At 50.0% G+C, this 15622-nt stretch overlaps 2 protein-coding genes and 1 non-coding gene across 5 annotated transcripts; all 3 read right to left on the bottom strand.

The window, feature by feature from the left end:
- Positions 1–44: 44 nt before the first annotated feature.
- On the bottom strand, positions 45–6645 carry nfxl1 (nuclear transcription factor, X-box binding-like 1). Its single transcript, XM_086024422.1, has 25 exons — positions 6544–6645; positions 6024–6226; positions 5754–5945; positions 4341–4450; positions 4131–4261; positions 4013–4057; positions 3804–3937; positions 3611–3696; positions 3448–3523; positions 3271–3368; positions 3076–3190; positions 2854–2978; positions 2653–2775; positions 2490–2580; positions 2302–2422; positions 2000–2156; positions 1805–1896; positions 1707–1728; positions 1521–1643; positions 1233–1387; positions 1024–1093; positions 628–732; positions 475–555; positions 339–392; positions 45–260 (listed from the first exon to the last, which is right to left on the bottom strand). Exons 2-25 carry the CDS (start codon positions 6184–6186, stop codon positions 45–47), a joined length of 2685 nt encoding a protein of 894 aa, XP_085880548.1. The 5' UTR covers positions 6187–6226; positions 6544–6645.
- Positions 6646–6715: 70 nt separating this feature from the next.
- cnga1b (cyclic nucleotide gated channel subunit alpha 1b) lies at positions 6716–15278 on the bottom strand. Of its 3 annotated transcripts, none has more exons than XM_086024426.1 (15): positions 14058–15278; positions 13742–13821; positions 13266–13316; positions 13133–13183; positions 12876–12956; positions 12112–12216; positions 11920–12026; positions 11678–11852; positions 11462–11598; positions 10866–11038; positions 10681–10806; positions 9592–9744; positions 9147–9378; positions 8739–8914; positions 6716–8659 (listed from the first exon to the last, which is right to left on the bottom strand). In XM_086024426.1, exons 2-15 carry the CDS (start codon positions 13801–13803, stop codon positions 8474–8476), a joined length of 1815 nt encoding a protein of 604 aa, XP_085880552.1. In that variant the 5' UTR covers positions 13804–13821; positions 14058–15278; the 3' UTR covers positions 6716–8473. The 3 variants fall into 3 exon arrangements, with proteins under 3 accessions (XP_085880552.1, XP_085880551.1, XP_085880550.1); XM_086024425.1 differs by lacking the exon at positions 14058–15278 and adding an exon at positions 13900–13993; XM_086024424.1 differs by lacking the exon at positions 14058–15278 and having other exon boundaries at positions 13742–13893.
- On the bottom strand, positions 14902–14973 carry trnag-ucc (transfer RNA glycine (anticodon UCC)). The gene has a single exon. It is a non-coding gene; the product is annotated as a tRNA-Gly (tRNA).
- Positions 15279–15622: the final 344 nt, after the last annotated feature.

Below are 15622 nucleotides of genomic sequence, written 5' to 3'. Positions count from 1 at the left end.
TTTTTATTTTTTTTTTTCCCATCATGACATCAGAACTCGTGAGCCTACAACTCTGTCCCACCACCATCTTCAGAAGCCGGCATCAGAAGCAAATAGGCGGCAATTGACAACGCGGCGCCGCCCAGCGGGACAAGGACGAGGGCAGCCCGCCTCCACCAGCGCCCCATCCGCCCACCATCCTCTTCGTCGTCCTCGTCCCGCCGCCCTCGCTTCTTGGCGCGGCGCCCTCCGCGCCGCTTGGTGAATGCCTCCAGCTCTTCCTGGGGCGCACACGCACAAGAGCAGTTAGCTCAGTGTGGTGGCGGACGTGACTTTTTTTTCTATTTCTTCTTCCTCACCTGCTGTCGCCGTTGCTCCTCTTCCTCAGCCGCCTTCTGCTCCGCCTCCTTCAGCTGGACGCATCATACATGCTCATTTAACAACTTTCTGTGATATCGTCGCACTGCACGCTCGCGTGCGCGTGTGCCTGCATACCTCGCTGACTTTCTTCTGTTGTTCTAAGCAGTTGTGGTCGCACTCGACAACGCACGAAGATGACAGCGTACACGCCAACTCCTACGCAGACACACAACAAAGCCATGCCGCTGCGTCAAGAGGGTGGCGGAACTTGCGGCGGCCATTTTGTACCTTCTTGATCCTCCTGCAGGGACATCGCAGCTTGACCTTCTGGTGGCATTCGACGCCACACGCCCCTGGGTGACACTCCAGCTTGCAGCGATGACCGCAGCTCAGCTATGCACACACACACACACACACCCACACAGGCAAACACATACACATACAAGACAGAGACACACACACACACACACACACACACACACACACACACACACACATTCACAGAGAAACAACAAATGCACAGGCACACAAAAAAACCACACATGGAAATAGACAAGTATTTAGTGGATGAGTCTTCTACTTCCTGAAGTGCATCCAGGCGGGCGGCCATGTTGCCCCCCCCCCCCCCCCCCCCCCCCCACCGCCCCCAACCAACAAGATGGCACCTCACTAAGACGCGCGTACCTCTTTGGGGCATTGGTTCTTGCACGAGGCCAACGTTATCTTGGTCTCCTCGTCGGCCATGTTCATCTTCCTGTCACACAGCGATGACATCATCATCACATAGTGGGAATGACGACTGGTGTTGGCAATCATTACCGAATGCTCAATCGCGACAAAGGAATTTTCGGAACTATTTAGGCGCGCTGTATGGTGTATGCGCGTGTGCTCACATGCACTCCACATAGATGGCGCTCATCTTGCAGTGGCAGCGTTGGCGAATCATCTGGTGGCACGGCGGGCAGTCGCCACGGTGACAGGGCAGCGGGCAGGGGTGGGGGCAAAGGAGCGGGCGGGGCTTGGAGCAGCCCTCCTCGCAGTCGTCGCACTAGCGAGACACGCTTCACTGTTAATATTTCCATATTCATCGCGGCGTTCCGTCCAATCTTTCAATGACTTGCGCTCGCTTGGAGGACGGATGTGACACATTCAGTATGGCGGGCGCGTCACAGCCGCTTTACCTTGTTGCCGTCGCCCAGCAGGTGGCACTCTCTGCCGCACGCGTGGTTACCGCAGCGCAGCGGTCGCCCGCAGGCCCTCTTGCAGGAGTAGCGGCCCTGGCGGCTACACGGCACCTCGCTCACCTGGGCCACACGGCGACATCGTCATTGCGGCATCACGGAGACATCACCGAGAAACCTTCTTACCTCGTGTTCTCCAAAACAGGAGCTGAGGTGAGAGAGAGAGAGACGGTCAAAACATGCTCATATGAGTCAAAACATGCATGCGCGTGTGCGTGTCGTACACTGGCATCGGCACTTGACATGGGTGACAGGGCAGGGCCTTGGTCACAAATGCCGGTTCTGATGGCTGCTCCCACGGCCCGGACAGCTGCACCTGGGGCGCACCGTCGGGGGGACAAAGACCGTTCCGGATGAGAACCGTGTCACGGGGGGGGGGACATAAGCTCATTGGAGAAGATGGGGGACGCGCGCGCTACCTGCTGCGACTTGAGCAGGACGCGGTCGTGGCACGGCTGCGGGCACGCGTGCGGGCAGCCCTCCAGGGGCAGCAGGCAGGGCTGCGTGCAGGGGGGGCAGGGCCCAGGGTGGCAGCGGTGGCGCTCTCGAGCCGCGTGGTGGCAGGACGATGGAGACCTGCGGTGAGCGTCCAACAACTTCACATCGGTCGCCGAGTCGACGCACCGATGACGTCACGTGTATTGTTGCACTCGTTAACGCGCTAGCCGTCCGCCTCCAAATAAATACAAACTCACCCGGAAGGAAGAGAAAGCACACGCACCTGCAGAGCTCCTTGCAACGGGGTGGCTTGGTGCTCCGCTCGCGTCCGCACGGCACCGTCAGGGAGGCGGCGCCGCACGAGCAACGGACGTCCACCGTCTCTGGGCATGGATAACAACTTCCTGGCGGTGCGAGAAGACTCATCAGGCGCACGCATACGCACTGTACATCAAAGAAAAGGTGCGTTACCTTGGTGACAGACAGACGGGCATTTGTGGTTGCGACATCCCAGAGTCCGAGCGCAAATCTGGTCGCACGGGGGGCAGTTGCCGGGGCAACACTGACACACAAGTCAGGGGGAGGGAAGAGGGGTTAGCGGGGGCTGCGGACGGGCTCGGGCACGGTGACTCACCTTCCTCCGGCATGGATGTTTCTGGCAGCTTCTGCTCTTTGAGCATTTTGACTCGCACAAATATTCTTTGTGACACGCCATCAACCTCCTGTATTTACCGCACCGGCACTCCTTCTCCACTTCCTGACACACACACATACACACAAACGCATAGCAGGTCAACAGCAGCACAACACGCCCACACGGATGCGTGTGCGTTACCTGTCGGCAGGTGTCACAATTCCCACGGTGACACCTCATGGAGCAGGTGTGCTTCCCGCAAGACAGGGGGCGCTCACACGTGTCGCCGCACAGCGACACTTCCTCCGTGCACGGCAGGCTGGACTCTGAGGCGCACCGAGAAATTCACGGGAACATTTTTCGCCCGCTTCCAACCCCAGTAAAGACTCAACGTGTGTGTGTGTGTGTGCGCGTGCGTCTCACTGGTCTTGCCGCAGGGACACGATCTGCTGAGCGAGCGGGGGCACGGCGGGCAACGTCCGTCGTGGCATACAAGCTCACAGGTGTGATTGCCACAAGAGAGGTTGGCGCCACACACCTGGGGAACGGGGCAAAGGTGCAGTCAGCCATCTTGTGGCAGCCAGCTGTCGCTAACAAAGGTGCCCGTCTGCTACGTACGCGGTCACACGTCCACTTGGGGCCGGCGCAAGGTCTCTCCGATTTTTGCCGACCACACACACACTTCTGAATGCTGACTTTGGGACAGGGGGAACACTCTTGACGCACACAAAACACACCGCCGTGAGCGCACGGGAAGTAGAAAACAACGCCACCGGTTACTTCACGTGTGTTTACCAGAGTGGCACGGCTTGGAACACGTGTGTTGACCGCATGGCAACAACTTCCCACACGGCTGCTGGCATGACCAGGCCTAGGGGGGGGAAAAAAATAATAAATCAAATCATTGGTGGAGCTGCACGAGTGTGCCGAGTGCTTTTGAAAAAGTGCGCGTGAGCACCTTGTTGCTACAGCGCCGGGGGAGGGGCTTAGCGTTGCCACACAAGCAGGAAACAGACACCATCTTGGGACAGGGCGGGCATGGACCTGCAGACATGATGAGAGTTTTGAAAGTTCACCCGACGACACAGGGAATGTGTGTGTGTGTGTGTGTGTGTGTGTGTGTGTGTGTGTGTGTGTGTGTGTGAACTCACCAGGATGACACAACAGCAGGCATGAGTGTCCACAGGAAGGCTTCAGCTCCTTGTGACACACGCCGCCACACGAGTGAGGCGCTAACCAGGGATCGGCAGGAGGGTCCTCAAGCTTCCCACAGTAACACACGTACCTGAACGCAACACATGCGCACAATCACGCAATCCAAGATCACGGCATCGCGCCCCTCGTAGCGGTGGCTGTTTACCTGGTGGGCGTGGCGGAGTGGGAGTACTCGGCCCGACATTTGGGACTGCAGAGGGGAAAATGACCACACATAGGAAGAGGAACGTCAACAATTTCTTTCCCGGTATGTTTTGCCTCACCAGGGCCACGGATGCTGCTTGCGCCCAAAGTCTTCGTCGGTGGCCGAGCAGAGCAGGAACACCGAGTCTCTGGCCCACTTCTGGATGCACAGAAGATGGAAGAGGGAGAAGCAGCCGGAGCAGCTCCACACCTGGAGGGGCGGCGGGTAGACGTTAGCGCGGCGGCTGCGGTGTCACCTGACCGAACCGAAGCCCCTTCCCCTTGCTCACCGGCTGAGTCCGCTTGACCGAGGCGATGCAGATGAGGCAGGTGAGCGCTCCGGATTGGAAGAGGTCGCTGACGTATTGGCCCGTTCTCTCCAGGCCTGTGACGTCGCCGCCTGGTGAAAAACACGCACTTTTAGGGGAAATGGATTCGCGGTTTCTGTTTCGCAGTTGCTGGCATTGCCAGATATTTGGAGTTTATTAGACAGAGGCGCACTCATATCAGGACTCTATTTGGTGTATATATTAGTTTAAGTTTAGTTTACAGTATGTCACTAGCCAAATTACAGCGGGAGAACTGGAATTGTAAATCAGTATTCCTATGTTTTGAAAGCACGTAAAAAATCCATCACAGTAAATGGTTAAAAGTGGAAATACCCACAAGATTCATATGGTAAAGTTGTCATTTCCCATCAGAGTTTAAAGAGGAAACTTACATGGACCAAACGGATTCTCTCTCAACCTATTTGATGCAATTTCAATTTAACTGAACTGCAGTTGGTGCTCATTTGCCGTCCTCTTTTTTTTTTTTTTTTATGTAATCAGAATGATAAGAGTAGTATGCTCATTGTTTTGGTTTTTCACAAGTCAATTGAGCAATTTGAAATGAAAAATACCCAAGAAGCATTGTGGTACAGTTTGAAGTGATGCGTAATGGTGGGGGGCTGCAATGATAGTTGACTTTGTGGAAGTTTCTCCCATCTTTCTACTGCATTGCTCAGGTCAAGGAAGAATTGTGGTCGTCTCAAACTTCTTCCTTTTGAGGATTATGGAGGCCACTGTGTTCTTAGGAACATTGAGTGCTGCAGAAATCCTTTTGTAACCTTGGCCAGATCTGTGCCTTAATTACCACAGTTCTGTCGCTGATCACCTTAGGCAGTTCCTTCGACCTCATGATTCTTATTTTCTCTGACATGAACTGTGAGCTGTAAGGTCGGGCTGTAAACCGTATAGACTTTTCCTGACCAAGTCCAATCGGTTTAATTAAACACGGCTGGACTCCAATAAAAAGGGGCAGATCCATCTCAAGGAGGATCAGATGAAATGGCCAGCATGTGAGTTAAATATGAAGGTCGCTGCAAAGGGTCTGAATACTTTTGACCATGTGATATTTCTGTGTTTATTTTTTCATAAATTTGCCAAAGTTTTCTCCATTCTTTTTTAATGTCAAGATGGGGTGCTGAGTCTACATTAATGAGAAATAAAATGAACTTTTTTAATTTTGGCAAATGGCTGCAGTGACACAGAAAGTGAAACATGTTAAGTGGTCTGAATACTTTCCGTACCCACTGTATATGTCAATGATATAGATAACTGAATACAGCTACAACATAAATAAATAAATGAATAATACCACAGCGTAAATGTGTCAAAAATGGGATTTGGACAGGCGGTCTGGGTCCATGTGAGGTGGCTCACCCATATGACTGGCGTACGTGGTGAAGGTGGACTCCAAGACGCGTGCGTCCTTGTGCTCTTTGTCGTCGTCGTCGTCGTCATCATCATCGTCATCATCCTCAGAGGAGCAGTTAGTGTGGCGCGCCATCAGTCGCTGCGCGGCAGCCTGGTTGGACTTTCGGATCTCCTCAAACTTGGCCGGCCCGGAAGCAACTGTCCTCCAGAACACAGGAAGTGAGTCAGTGCACCACTAATACGGACACATTCCTGTGATTTTAGTGTGGTCCTAACCGTGCGCAACGTCGGGCGGAACCGTCGCCTTGGCGCTGCTTCCTCTTCCTGTACCACTTCCTCCTCTTCCTAATCCACTTCCGGGCCTCTCTCGCACCCTTTCACCTGAAGCTTCCGGCTTCCGCCCACGCCCCCTGCCTTGAGGTCTCCAGGCTGGCTCCATGTTAGCCACTGGGGCAAAGTCGCACGTTCAAGCAGAGCTTCTACACAAAATAGAGTATTTTGTTGACCTATTCATACGACACCTCGACTGAATGTTGAACAAAGACAGCAACAACAGTAATAATGGTGATAGATGTTTAGCAAGATCTTAAATGACGACAGATGACGTTCCAAAAGTTAACAAAAGCTAATAAGCCGGCTAGCTAGTTTTCACGAAAACGGGCGGAAGAAGCTCCCAAAAAGCCACGTGAAAGTCATTAAGGATCATGCACGCGTAAATACGCGTCTATTCACGTAGAGTCGAGCACGTTACACGAAGATACCAAAAAAGGCATTTAAAGTAGGTGTACAAACAAACCTCTGTTCTCTCACAGTTGCAGCAGTGTTGATTCAACGCGCAGCTGCCACGCGCACCGCTTCGCGCTGCATGCTGGGACTTGTAGTCCACCTAACAGCCGCGTGCGGAAAGGGGGAGGACTACAAATCCCATTACTCGTCTAGAAACAGCAGCAAGGCGACGTGGCAACTGATTATTCCTTAGTATTGTTTATTGCCATTTATATGTCCACACCATTTCAAGAAACAACATATGATCAGCGTGTTTCTGCTACAAATATATACTTAAGACTATTTACCTTTGGTGCTTTAGCGCAGGTTTCTCAAACTGGGGTCTGTGCCATGACTTTGGGGGGCCGAAATATCATCTACAGTCACTTTTTTGTTGTATGCCTAAACTTGATTCCACCTATGTTGTGTGTTTCTGAGCAGGAATAAAGGTGCTCGTCAGGAAATAGTCACTTGACTGGTCGCTAAGTGTGGCAATCACCAAACCGCTAAATTACCAATGCTGACACTCATAAACTAGCTCCTCTCTGTTCACAGCCATGTTGTTTGTGTAACCGGTGCATGTCAGTTTGGGACAATAATTCATCAAGCAAAGTAATAATTCCAATGGCATTTAGGGGACACATGGTACATCCTACATTACGTTAGGATAATGAGGGGGCCTTAGGAAGAAATGTTCTCCTTGGACCGCAGGAGTTTGAGAACATTACAAAATTGGAACAGTAATTCATATTTAAATTTTGTTGACTGTTTTAATTCAGGCAGCTATGCTTAATGCGCATTAGGATTACGAGGAGGTCCTTAGAACAAAATCTCAAGGTAAGGTGAACCTGGAGCCCAAAATTTTGAGAACCCTTCCTTTCGCAGTCTAGCAGCATTATGTGTGTGTTCTTGGTTTAGAATACGAAGAGAACACACACTTCCATCGTCTTTCTGACGTCGACGTCACGCATCCCACAATGCACTCTGCCGAATGTAACCAACGCCACTTTGGCAGGATAGAAAGCGTTGAAAACCATTGCGAATCAGAAACTTAACTATTCGAGTCAAAATGGTCATAGCATATTGTCGTCAGAGAGGAATGTTTGGGTGGCACATTCCATCTCCCTAGCTGTCTGACGTAAATAATTGGGGAGTGTGCATGCGTGGAAGTACGCACAATATTCGAGCGGACGCTCAGAAGTAGTTGAGTAGCTCTCGCCCGGCTAACAACCATCTGAATGCCATCCAAGCAACAAACGAAAAGGAGTTTGCAAATTTACGCTGTAACTGAGAGACGTTAGCATTAAGGTTGGACGAGGCTAGTACAACGCACCACAGATGAATTTAAAAAGGGCGCCAAAAGGAAAAAAAAAACATCCAGTCTTCTGCTGGCCAGGGTGCAGTGTGGTATCCTGGAGGTTAAAGTAAGATATTTTAAACTAAAAAGCCAAACCTTTCGTGGGTTGATAGCGCGCCGGAATATGCGATACGTTTGAATGAGATAAGTGATTATGGCTTCAACATATGATGAAGATAAAGCACTAAATACTGCAAGTGCACTCCATTTACCATTTTGATTGAATTGGATTTTTCATTTGTTGGACTATGACGTGTTTTTTTGGGTAAAAGTACAATGAGTAGCCCATTCAAGTTGATTTGGTCATTCGGTCGCTAATGTCAATAAGAATACTCAATGCGGATTTTGGGTATGAGTTTGAGCCTTAGTAATTCAACCTGTCTATCTTGCACATGTGTCTCATTACTTGCTTTTTCATCAAAGAGAGATGTCAATTCACTTGGACAGAATGTTGACTGATAAACGCTAATTTTATCACTACTCTTCACTGTAAATCTTTCACCTGTCAATATCGCTACTATCCTGCCAGCATGACACCGTAAACAAATGCATGTGGGCATCAGTCACGTGACGTCCTGAAGACTACTGTATATACTACTGCTTGTCATTCGGTGGCTGGCGGCGGTGGGAGCTTCTTCTCCAGTCTGCTGACTCGATGTTTGAGCTTGCTGTGCGTGGACTCGTGCTCGGCCAGCAGTCGAGCGTAGCGCGTCTGCAGGCCGTCCAGCGTGCTCGCCATCCGCTCCACTTTCTCCTCCATCTCCTTGGGGTCGGGGCCCTGCGCTGCCACCTACAGGACAAGAGAAGACATAACAACTGAGTGGCAAATAATTCCGGGAGATGGGCGAGGTGGTGGTTTCCGGGGGTACCTCCAGGTCCAGTAGGCCGTCCTTCATCAGGATCTGTCTCCCCTTTTCCTCTAACAAGGCCTTGGCGTCGGGGTACTCGGTTAGTGCCTCCATCAGGTCGTCCTTGGAAAGGCAGAAGAGGTCAGAGTAGCCGATGCTGCGGATGTTTGCCGTTCGCCTGTTTCCAGCTTTGCTGCCTGTTAGCAAGGAAGACGGGCAAAGGTTTGAAGACAGAGGTGGTAAAAAGTAATCACACTGTACTTACATATAGAAGCGCTCGCCCCACTTACTGTTATTTAATGTATTTATCAGTATTATTAGTTTGTTAATTTACAGCAAAACATCATTGAGTGCCAAGAAAATCACGATATGAATTTCTTGTTGGAGTTACCGCCGTGACACGTGAGCGGCTGAATTTCTCGTGCTCACCTTTGATGGCCAGGATGCTGATCTCGCCGAAGTAGCTGCCGTCGCTCAGCACCACAAACTGCTGGATGCCGTCGTCGGCCACCACGGCCAGTTTGCCCTCCTTGATGATGTACATCTCGCGCCCGATGTCTCCCTTCTTGCAGATGTAGTCTCCAGGACTGTAGACCTGCGGCTGCAGCTTCAGCACCAGCTCCACCAGCAGGCCCGCCTCGCAGTCGGCAAAGATGCGCACCTGCGAGCCGACACAGAAAGCCTGATGTCAGTCTTTGAGGCCTAAGTAACTTACGCTGGTCATTATGTTTGCAAAGTGGTCTGACGACCAACATAGTGACAAGGCGGTATGTCAGTATCTGTCCCAGGGTAGGTGTCCAAAACACAAATGAAACAAAGATTTATAAACTGTTCCAAATTTACAAGAGCGGTGCTGGCCCGTGTGGCTGCTGACCTTCTTGAGTGTGTCCAGGTGCACGTTGATGGCAATCTCGGCTCTCAGCTTGTCCGGAAGATACTTGAGGACTTCTCGTTCGTCCACCGCCTTCTTGTTGGTCCACAGGAAGTCAAACCACTTTATGACGCGCTTCTCCAGGTCCTTGGTTACCTGGCGGGCAGCAATGGTGTCAGATCCTTGGATAAAACTTGCGAAAGACTCAACTCGACTTTGACTTTCAAGTCATCGGACTCAACTTACTTAAAGCGGAAATCGATCCAGACATGTTTTTTTTTTTTTTTCAAGAATATGTTCCCAGCAGCCCCACTAGTTCTGATGAATATTGCGTTTGTGGAATATGAGTTAAGCAGCAAAATCCGCCCCTTTTTAGACATCTCAGGGGGCAGCCATTCTGTCGACTGAAAATGACATCACAAATGCTCAGGGCTCAGGTTCAGAAAACAGGTGAGCCGTGATTGGTCGTTACCTGAGCCCTGGGCAACCGTGATGTCATTTTCAGTCGATAGAAGTGACAAAATGGCCGCCCCCGGAGATGGCTAAAAACGGGTGGATTTTTTCGCCATATTCCACAAACGCAACATTAATCAGAATGCCGTGTTTCAACTAGTGGGCTTGCATAGGGCATATTCTTGACAAAAATATGTTTGGGTTGACTTCCACTTTAAATACAGCATGTGATTTGACAAGTTTTGCTGTCCGTGCACATTTGGGAATCTACTTTTTTTTTTTTACACAAAATAGCGTGCCATTTGTCTTCGTTTCGAGAGAAAAGTTCTATTTTTTGTGTAATGCGTGCAAATCTGGCAACCAGCTAGTAGACTATGACGATGAGTTCAGAGGCCACATCAAGCAATTAGGGTATTATGAGGGCATGCCGAAGATTATTATATTTGGATGTAAGGATTATGTTTTTGGTCAAGCCGTGAAAAAGAGAAGGCAACGTGCAAGGTTTTCCAGCAAAAGATAACAGGCACAACATAGTGACTTAAAATTCACAGTTAATCTCACCAATGTGTGCCAATATATGTCTTCTCAAGACCTGTGCATACATTACTGTACGTGACTGACCGCGGCGGCCACACTGACCTTGCGGAAACTCATGTACTGTTTGATAGCATCGATGCGAGCCTGAAAGTTGGCGCGGGCGGCGTTCATGTTGGTAATCATGGAGCCCACGTTACCCACGATGGTGGCAAAAATCAGCACGCCCACCTGCGGCCGACAGGAAGTGAGTGCCGAGGCCTTTGAGAAGCAGACCCGATGAAACCCACCAGGAAATCGGTGACGACAAAGAAGTACTCGGAGTTCTCCACGGGTGGCGGAGTCTCTCCGATGGTGGTGAGCGTCAGCGTGGACCAGTACATACTGTAGGCGTACTTCCTCACCAGCCGACCGAACTCCGGATTTACCGGGTCAGGATACACAAACCTGTCCGAGCCAAAACCTGAGGACGAGGGAATAAGGGATATTATTGAATCAAATAATAAAAACACTGGTACATTTTGATCAGGCAGTAGTCTGCCATTGTCTGCTCTTGCTAATTACAAGCATTTATTCAGTTTCGAACCACTGTGCGGATCATCAAGTGTTCTTCTTTACTGAAGTCATTCACTGCCATTGACGGATTGACTCGTCTTTTCACAGTCCAGCCATTCAATCGCAGGAATTGAGTTATATTTCTTTCAATTTGTTTTAAACGTTAGGGTAAAATAGGGTCTGAAAATGTCTGGCAGTGAACGAGTTAATTGGCCCGAACATTTGTTATGCACTACAAATAACGGACTAAACAATGGAGGACTAAGTTTGATGCTGCGTTAGCAATACGGAATACACAAAAATGTTGAATCGGGAATCTGGGAAGGCCCACCGATGGCCTTGGAGAAAGAGTAGTAGAGGCAGGCGTTCCAGTGAATGATGATGACGATGTACATGACCAAGTTGGAGATCCGCAGCGCGTTGGGGTAGTTGGTTCTGGTCTCGGTTCTCTGGAAGAACTCCAGCATCCTGAAAAGAGGAGGCACGTGTCAAGCAGGTCCCTGGCCGCCAACGCCGATATCGCCGACACGTTGCTGCCAGTTTCCACCTGTTGAACCTCAGCAGCTTGTTGAGGCGGATCTCGGGGTAGTTGAAGCCCAGTGCGGCGTACAGAACGTCGGTGGGGACCATGGAAAGCACATCCAGTCGGAACTGGGAACTGTTCCTGTAACGCTGGCGTAGCTTCTGCTCGTCCTTCACCAGAAGGCCCTGCTCCAGGTAGCCTGCGCGCACACAGTGACCATGGCCAGAACCATGACAATGTCCAAGACGGCGACTGCCTGCACAAACCTGTCCTGGTTCTGAAGACCATGTCGGCCACATACAGCAAGTCGCAGAGAAAGTCCAAGAGGAACCAGTAGCGCAGGTAGTCCGTCTGAAGCTCCTCGAAGCACGCCCTGATGTGGTACCACCACAAGAGTCTCATAAGTTATGGGCGGGGGGCACACGGAGGACTGGGAAGACCGCAATTGGGAACGTTACCTGGCGATGATGAAAGTCCAGTTGTACATGACGGGAAGCGTAATGATGAGGAGCCAGTGGTAATATGTGTTCCCCGCCGGGTCCACCACAGCGACCTCCTTTGGACTACGGACAATCCACACACACGACAAAGTTCATCTTCCAGAGGTGGGAGTAAGTCACTCATGAGGTATGTCGGGAGAGTTTCAGGAGAGGTGTCACAAAAGACATTTTCAAACCACAAAATACACGCTTACAAGTTTGCCCCTTCGATATGAGCGGTACCGGAGCGGTACTCCTGTCAGGAAGATTTTTTTTTCTTCAGATTTCCAAGGCACGGGGGCGGGGGGGCAGTTCTGAAGATGTTGATGACATCAAGATGATAGTGAAGATGGAGCTGTGGAGGATCACGGAAGAATCCTGCCGGGAGTGCATGAAAGTTCTGGAAAAATGTGTTGGACTCCAGGGGGATGACTTCCAAGGGGATCACTTGGAGTTTGGATTTGAAATGTATCTTTTGTGACACCAGTTCTGGAACCTTTCCGACACGCCTCAAGTGTGCAAGTCATAATAAGCGGCAAGTCTTAACCTTCGGCAAGTCCCCAGTCACGGCGGAAATAATCAAGCAAGTCATTCATGAACACCAAGTCAGAGGCAAATCGAGTCTTTATTGAGTTCTAGGCAAGCTGTTTCAAAGTTGTAAAATTGGCAACTTTAGTCTGACTCCAGTTAAGTCATATGACTTGAATGTACCGCCTCTGTCATCTTCATCGCAATCAACCTACACTGCCTCCTTCTTCTCCTCTTCCTTGGCTTTCTTCTTTTCCTCCTTCTCTTCCTCCTTAGCTTTCTTCCTTTCCTCCTTCCTGTGGAGGGAGCAAACAGAAGTAAAGGAGGCAAACATCAGCATCCATCCAATCGTCGATTCCGTACCTCCGAACCACTCTTGAGAACGAAGAAAATGACAGGCGACATTGTCTTGGACTCACTACCAGTCAAAGAGTTTACAAAAGAGACGGACAAAAGCAGTCAAAGAGCTTACATTTTCTTGTCCTTCTTCTCCTTCTTCTTTTTTTTCTTCTTCTTCTCATCCCTACTCGAAAACAGAAAATGTGTGCAGTGACGAGCATTTAGAGTGATGTGTGAGCGTGTGTGTGTGTGTGTGTGTGTGTTACTTGTCTTTGTTGTTGTTGCTGTTGTTGACGTTGAAGAGACGTCCCGCACACCTGAAACACATTACCAGACCGGTCACACAAACAGCAGAGGGAAGGGTGGCAAAAGAACTCACACCCTGAAAGTAGAAGTACTGATACTTGTGTAAATATATATGTTGAAGTACCCATTCAACTCCTTTACTACAATAACAATTTTAAAAAAAAAAGTACAGACCCAGAAATGACCTCATGTGTTCATTAGTTGGCTACATAAGTAAAAGTGATTTTTTTTTTTACTGTCAAGGAATAAAAGGTTCGGATAATTCATGTACGAATTTATATCCTACTCCTTAACAGATAGCAGTTTTCAAATTTAGGAAGCAAAAATGCACGAAAAAGAAACTCAAGCATAGATGAAACTGAAAACTACTCAGGTACAGTAGCCTGATGAAGTATTTGTACTTTGGTTACGTCCCACCACTGCGTTTGCGACTCACCTGTGGTCATCCATGTCGTCCACAAGCGGGGCGGCCGCATCAACTGGTGAAACCTGGGCCATGGGGTGCCTTCCTTCCTTCTGGTATGCACGCACGCACACGCACGCACACACAATGTGGACCTGGTCTCTTTTCATTGTAGCCATTGCATCACTCACCTGTCAGGTGGTTCAGTTGCTCCCCCCCCCCACCGGTTACGCCGTCTCGCCCGTCTGCATCCAAGCCATTGCCATGGAAACACAACTGCAGCCCCCCCCCCCGCCCCCGCCCCCGCCAAACAACCTTGAAATCCAACCAGAAGAAAGAAAAACTTTACCTCGATGTAGCAGAAGCGTCCAGTCGCAGATAAAGAGATTAGCGGACGGATGATCGGGCGCGACTCACACGCACGCGCACGGACAGCTAACCTTGCTTTGAACAAAGATTTGAAAAACTACAACTTTGTCTTCAACTGAATAAACTTTGCTCTTGAGATGACTCTTGTAGACAAGGAGGAGCAAGTAGAAAGGGCGCGAAGAATAAGTGAAGAAGAGAAGAATAAGCCATGCTCATTTAGATGAGTCAGCACAGACACACACAAACACACACACAGGCAGCTTTGACAGGCTTAAGTGTGTGTAGTGGGAAAGACAGAGGTGGTAGAGTTTATAATGACCAGCAGGTAGCGCTGAAGACAAGGGTCGTGCTGGGAATCATTCATCTCATTCCCTATTTCCCTAAACACTAGATTGGGAATTCTCTTTGTCCGCCGAGGCTGAGAAGTTAAGATCGGCTCCTCCCACCGTGAGGACGTCGGTTCAAGACCACCGCCCCCGGACAAACGGCTGCAGTTAGCTCGATGGCAAGATACCGATACCCTAAACTGCTTCCCGGGTGATTAAGCTCCAGTGGATGCCATTAACAGCGTGTGGTCAAATTTCGTGTGCACACATATGAGTTATGCACACAAAAACATGACAAAAAAAAAGAGAATCGTCATCTTCTTATCTAGTCGAAAATCATCCGGGAGAAGTAGTTTTGGAACACTACGTACGTCTTCTTACGATAGTAACTTCATAACATAGCCAAGGTTGTTGAAATGCCTTTTTTAGAAGACCAACAAATACAGAAATAAAAACATGACTAAATATTGAAACAATGAAAGAGGGAATAAAAATATATGCGTTGGCCGGGAATCGAACCCGGGTCAACTGCTTGGAAGGCAGCTATGCTAACCACTATACCACCAACGCCTGTGCTGTTTGGGTTGAGATACGATGTTATAACAAATCCCAGAATTTCTGTTTCTGTAATTGTAATTGTAAATCAAATACTTATGTCTATATTTCGGTTTTTTTCCTTTTCTTTCTCGTCTGCTGAACATGAAGGAGGAGTAATTTACGCTCTTTAATGTTGCACCTTCCACTGTGGTCCGCTAGAGGGCAGTGTATCGCGCACCTATTGTTCCACATTCATTTGTTTTGGGAAGGGGTCAAAGGTCACCGGACCACCCAACTCAACAGGCCAACGCTGACCTGCGACTTCTTCCGAATGAAGGCAACGACTAATGACAGCCCAGCGGCAGGGTCCTCTCACTGGCGTGTGCGGCAGCGTGTGTGTGTGTGTGTGTGTGACATCTCTTCCTGGCTACCCGCCAATCATCTTCACACTTTGCCGCCTCCTCTTCCTCCCCGGGCGCCAATCAGACGCCACGCGGCGCGCGGCCACGGGTGGCGCCAGACGCAGCGGAGGGCACGAGCCGACACGCGCTTCCCCTCCCCCTTCCTGTCAGCGAGCATCAGCCTGCCAACAAGCCCCCCACCCCCTCCCCACATCAACCGACCCACCCCCCCTCCCCTCCGCCGCGTCGTGAGGACGACACACGTATTCGTTCATAACCTC

Source organism: Filicampus tigris, chromosome 2 (genome assembly GCF_054856515.1).
Source record: "Filicampus tigris isolate MCC_2025a chromosome 2, RoL_Ftig_1.0, whole genome shotgun sequence".
Taxonomy (NCBI): Eukaryota; Metazoa; Chordata; class Actinopteri; order Syngnathiformes; family Syngnathidae; genus Filicampus; species Filicampus tigris.
Note: the sequence above shows the minus strand (reverse complement) of the source record. Positions and strands in the feature narration are given on the sequence as shown.

Coding starts and splice junctions, on each gene's coding strand:
- nfxl1 (XM_086024422.1), bottom strand. CDS start 6,186: ATGGAGCCAGCCTGGAGACCTCAAGGCAGGGGGCGTGGGCGGAAGCCG. Junction 3,369..3,447: donor TTCCAAGCCGTGCCACTCTG/GTAAACACACGT, acceptor GTGTGCGTCAAG/AGTGTTCCCCCTGTCCCAAA. Junction 393..474: donor AACAGAAGAAAGTCAGCGAG/GTATGCAGGCAC, acceptor TGATGCGTCCAG/CTGAAGGAGGCGGAGCAGAA.
- cnga1b (XM_086024424.1), bottom strand. CDS start 13,887: ATGGCTACAATGAAAAGAGACCAGGTCCACATTGTGTGTGCGTGCGTG. Junction 13,317..13,741: donor GACGACATGGATGACCACAG/GTGAGTCGCAAA, acceptor AATGTGTTTCAG/GTGTGCGGGACGTCTCTTCA. Junction 9,745..10,680: donor AGTACATGAGTTTCCGCAAG/GTCAGTGTGGCC, acceptor GCTGCCCGCCAG/GTAACCAAGGACCTGGAGAA.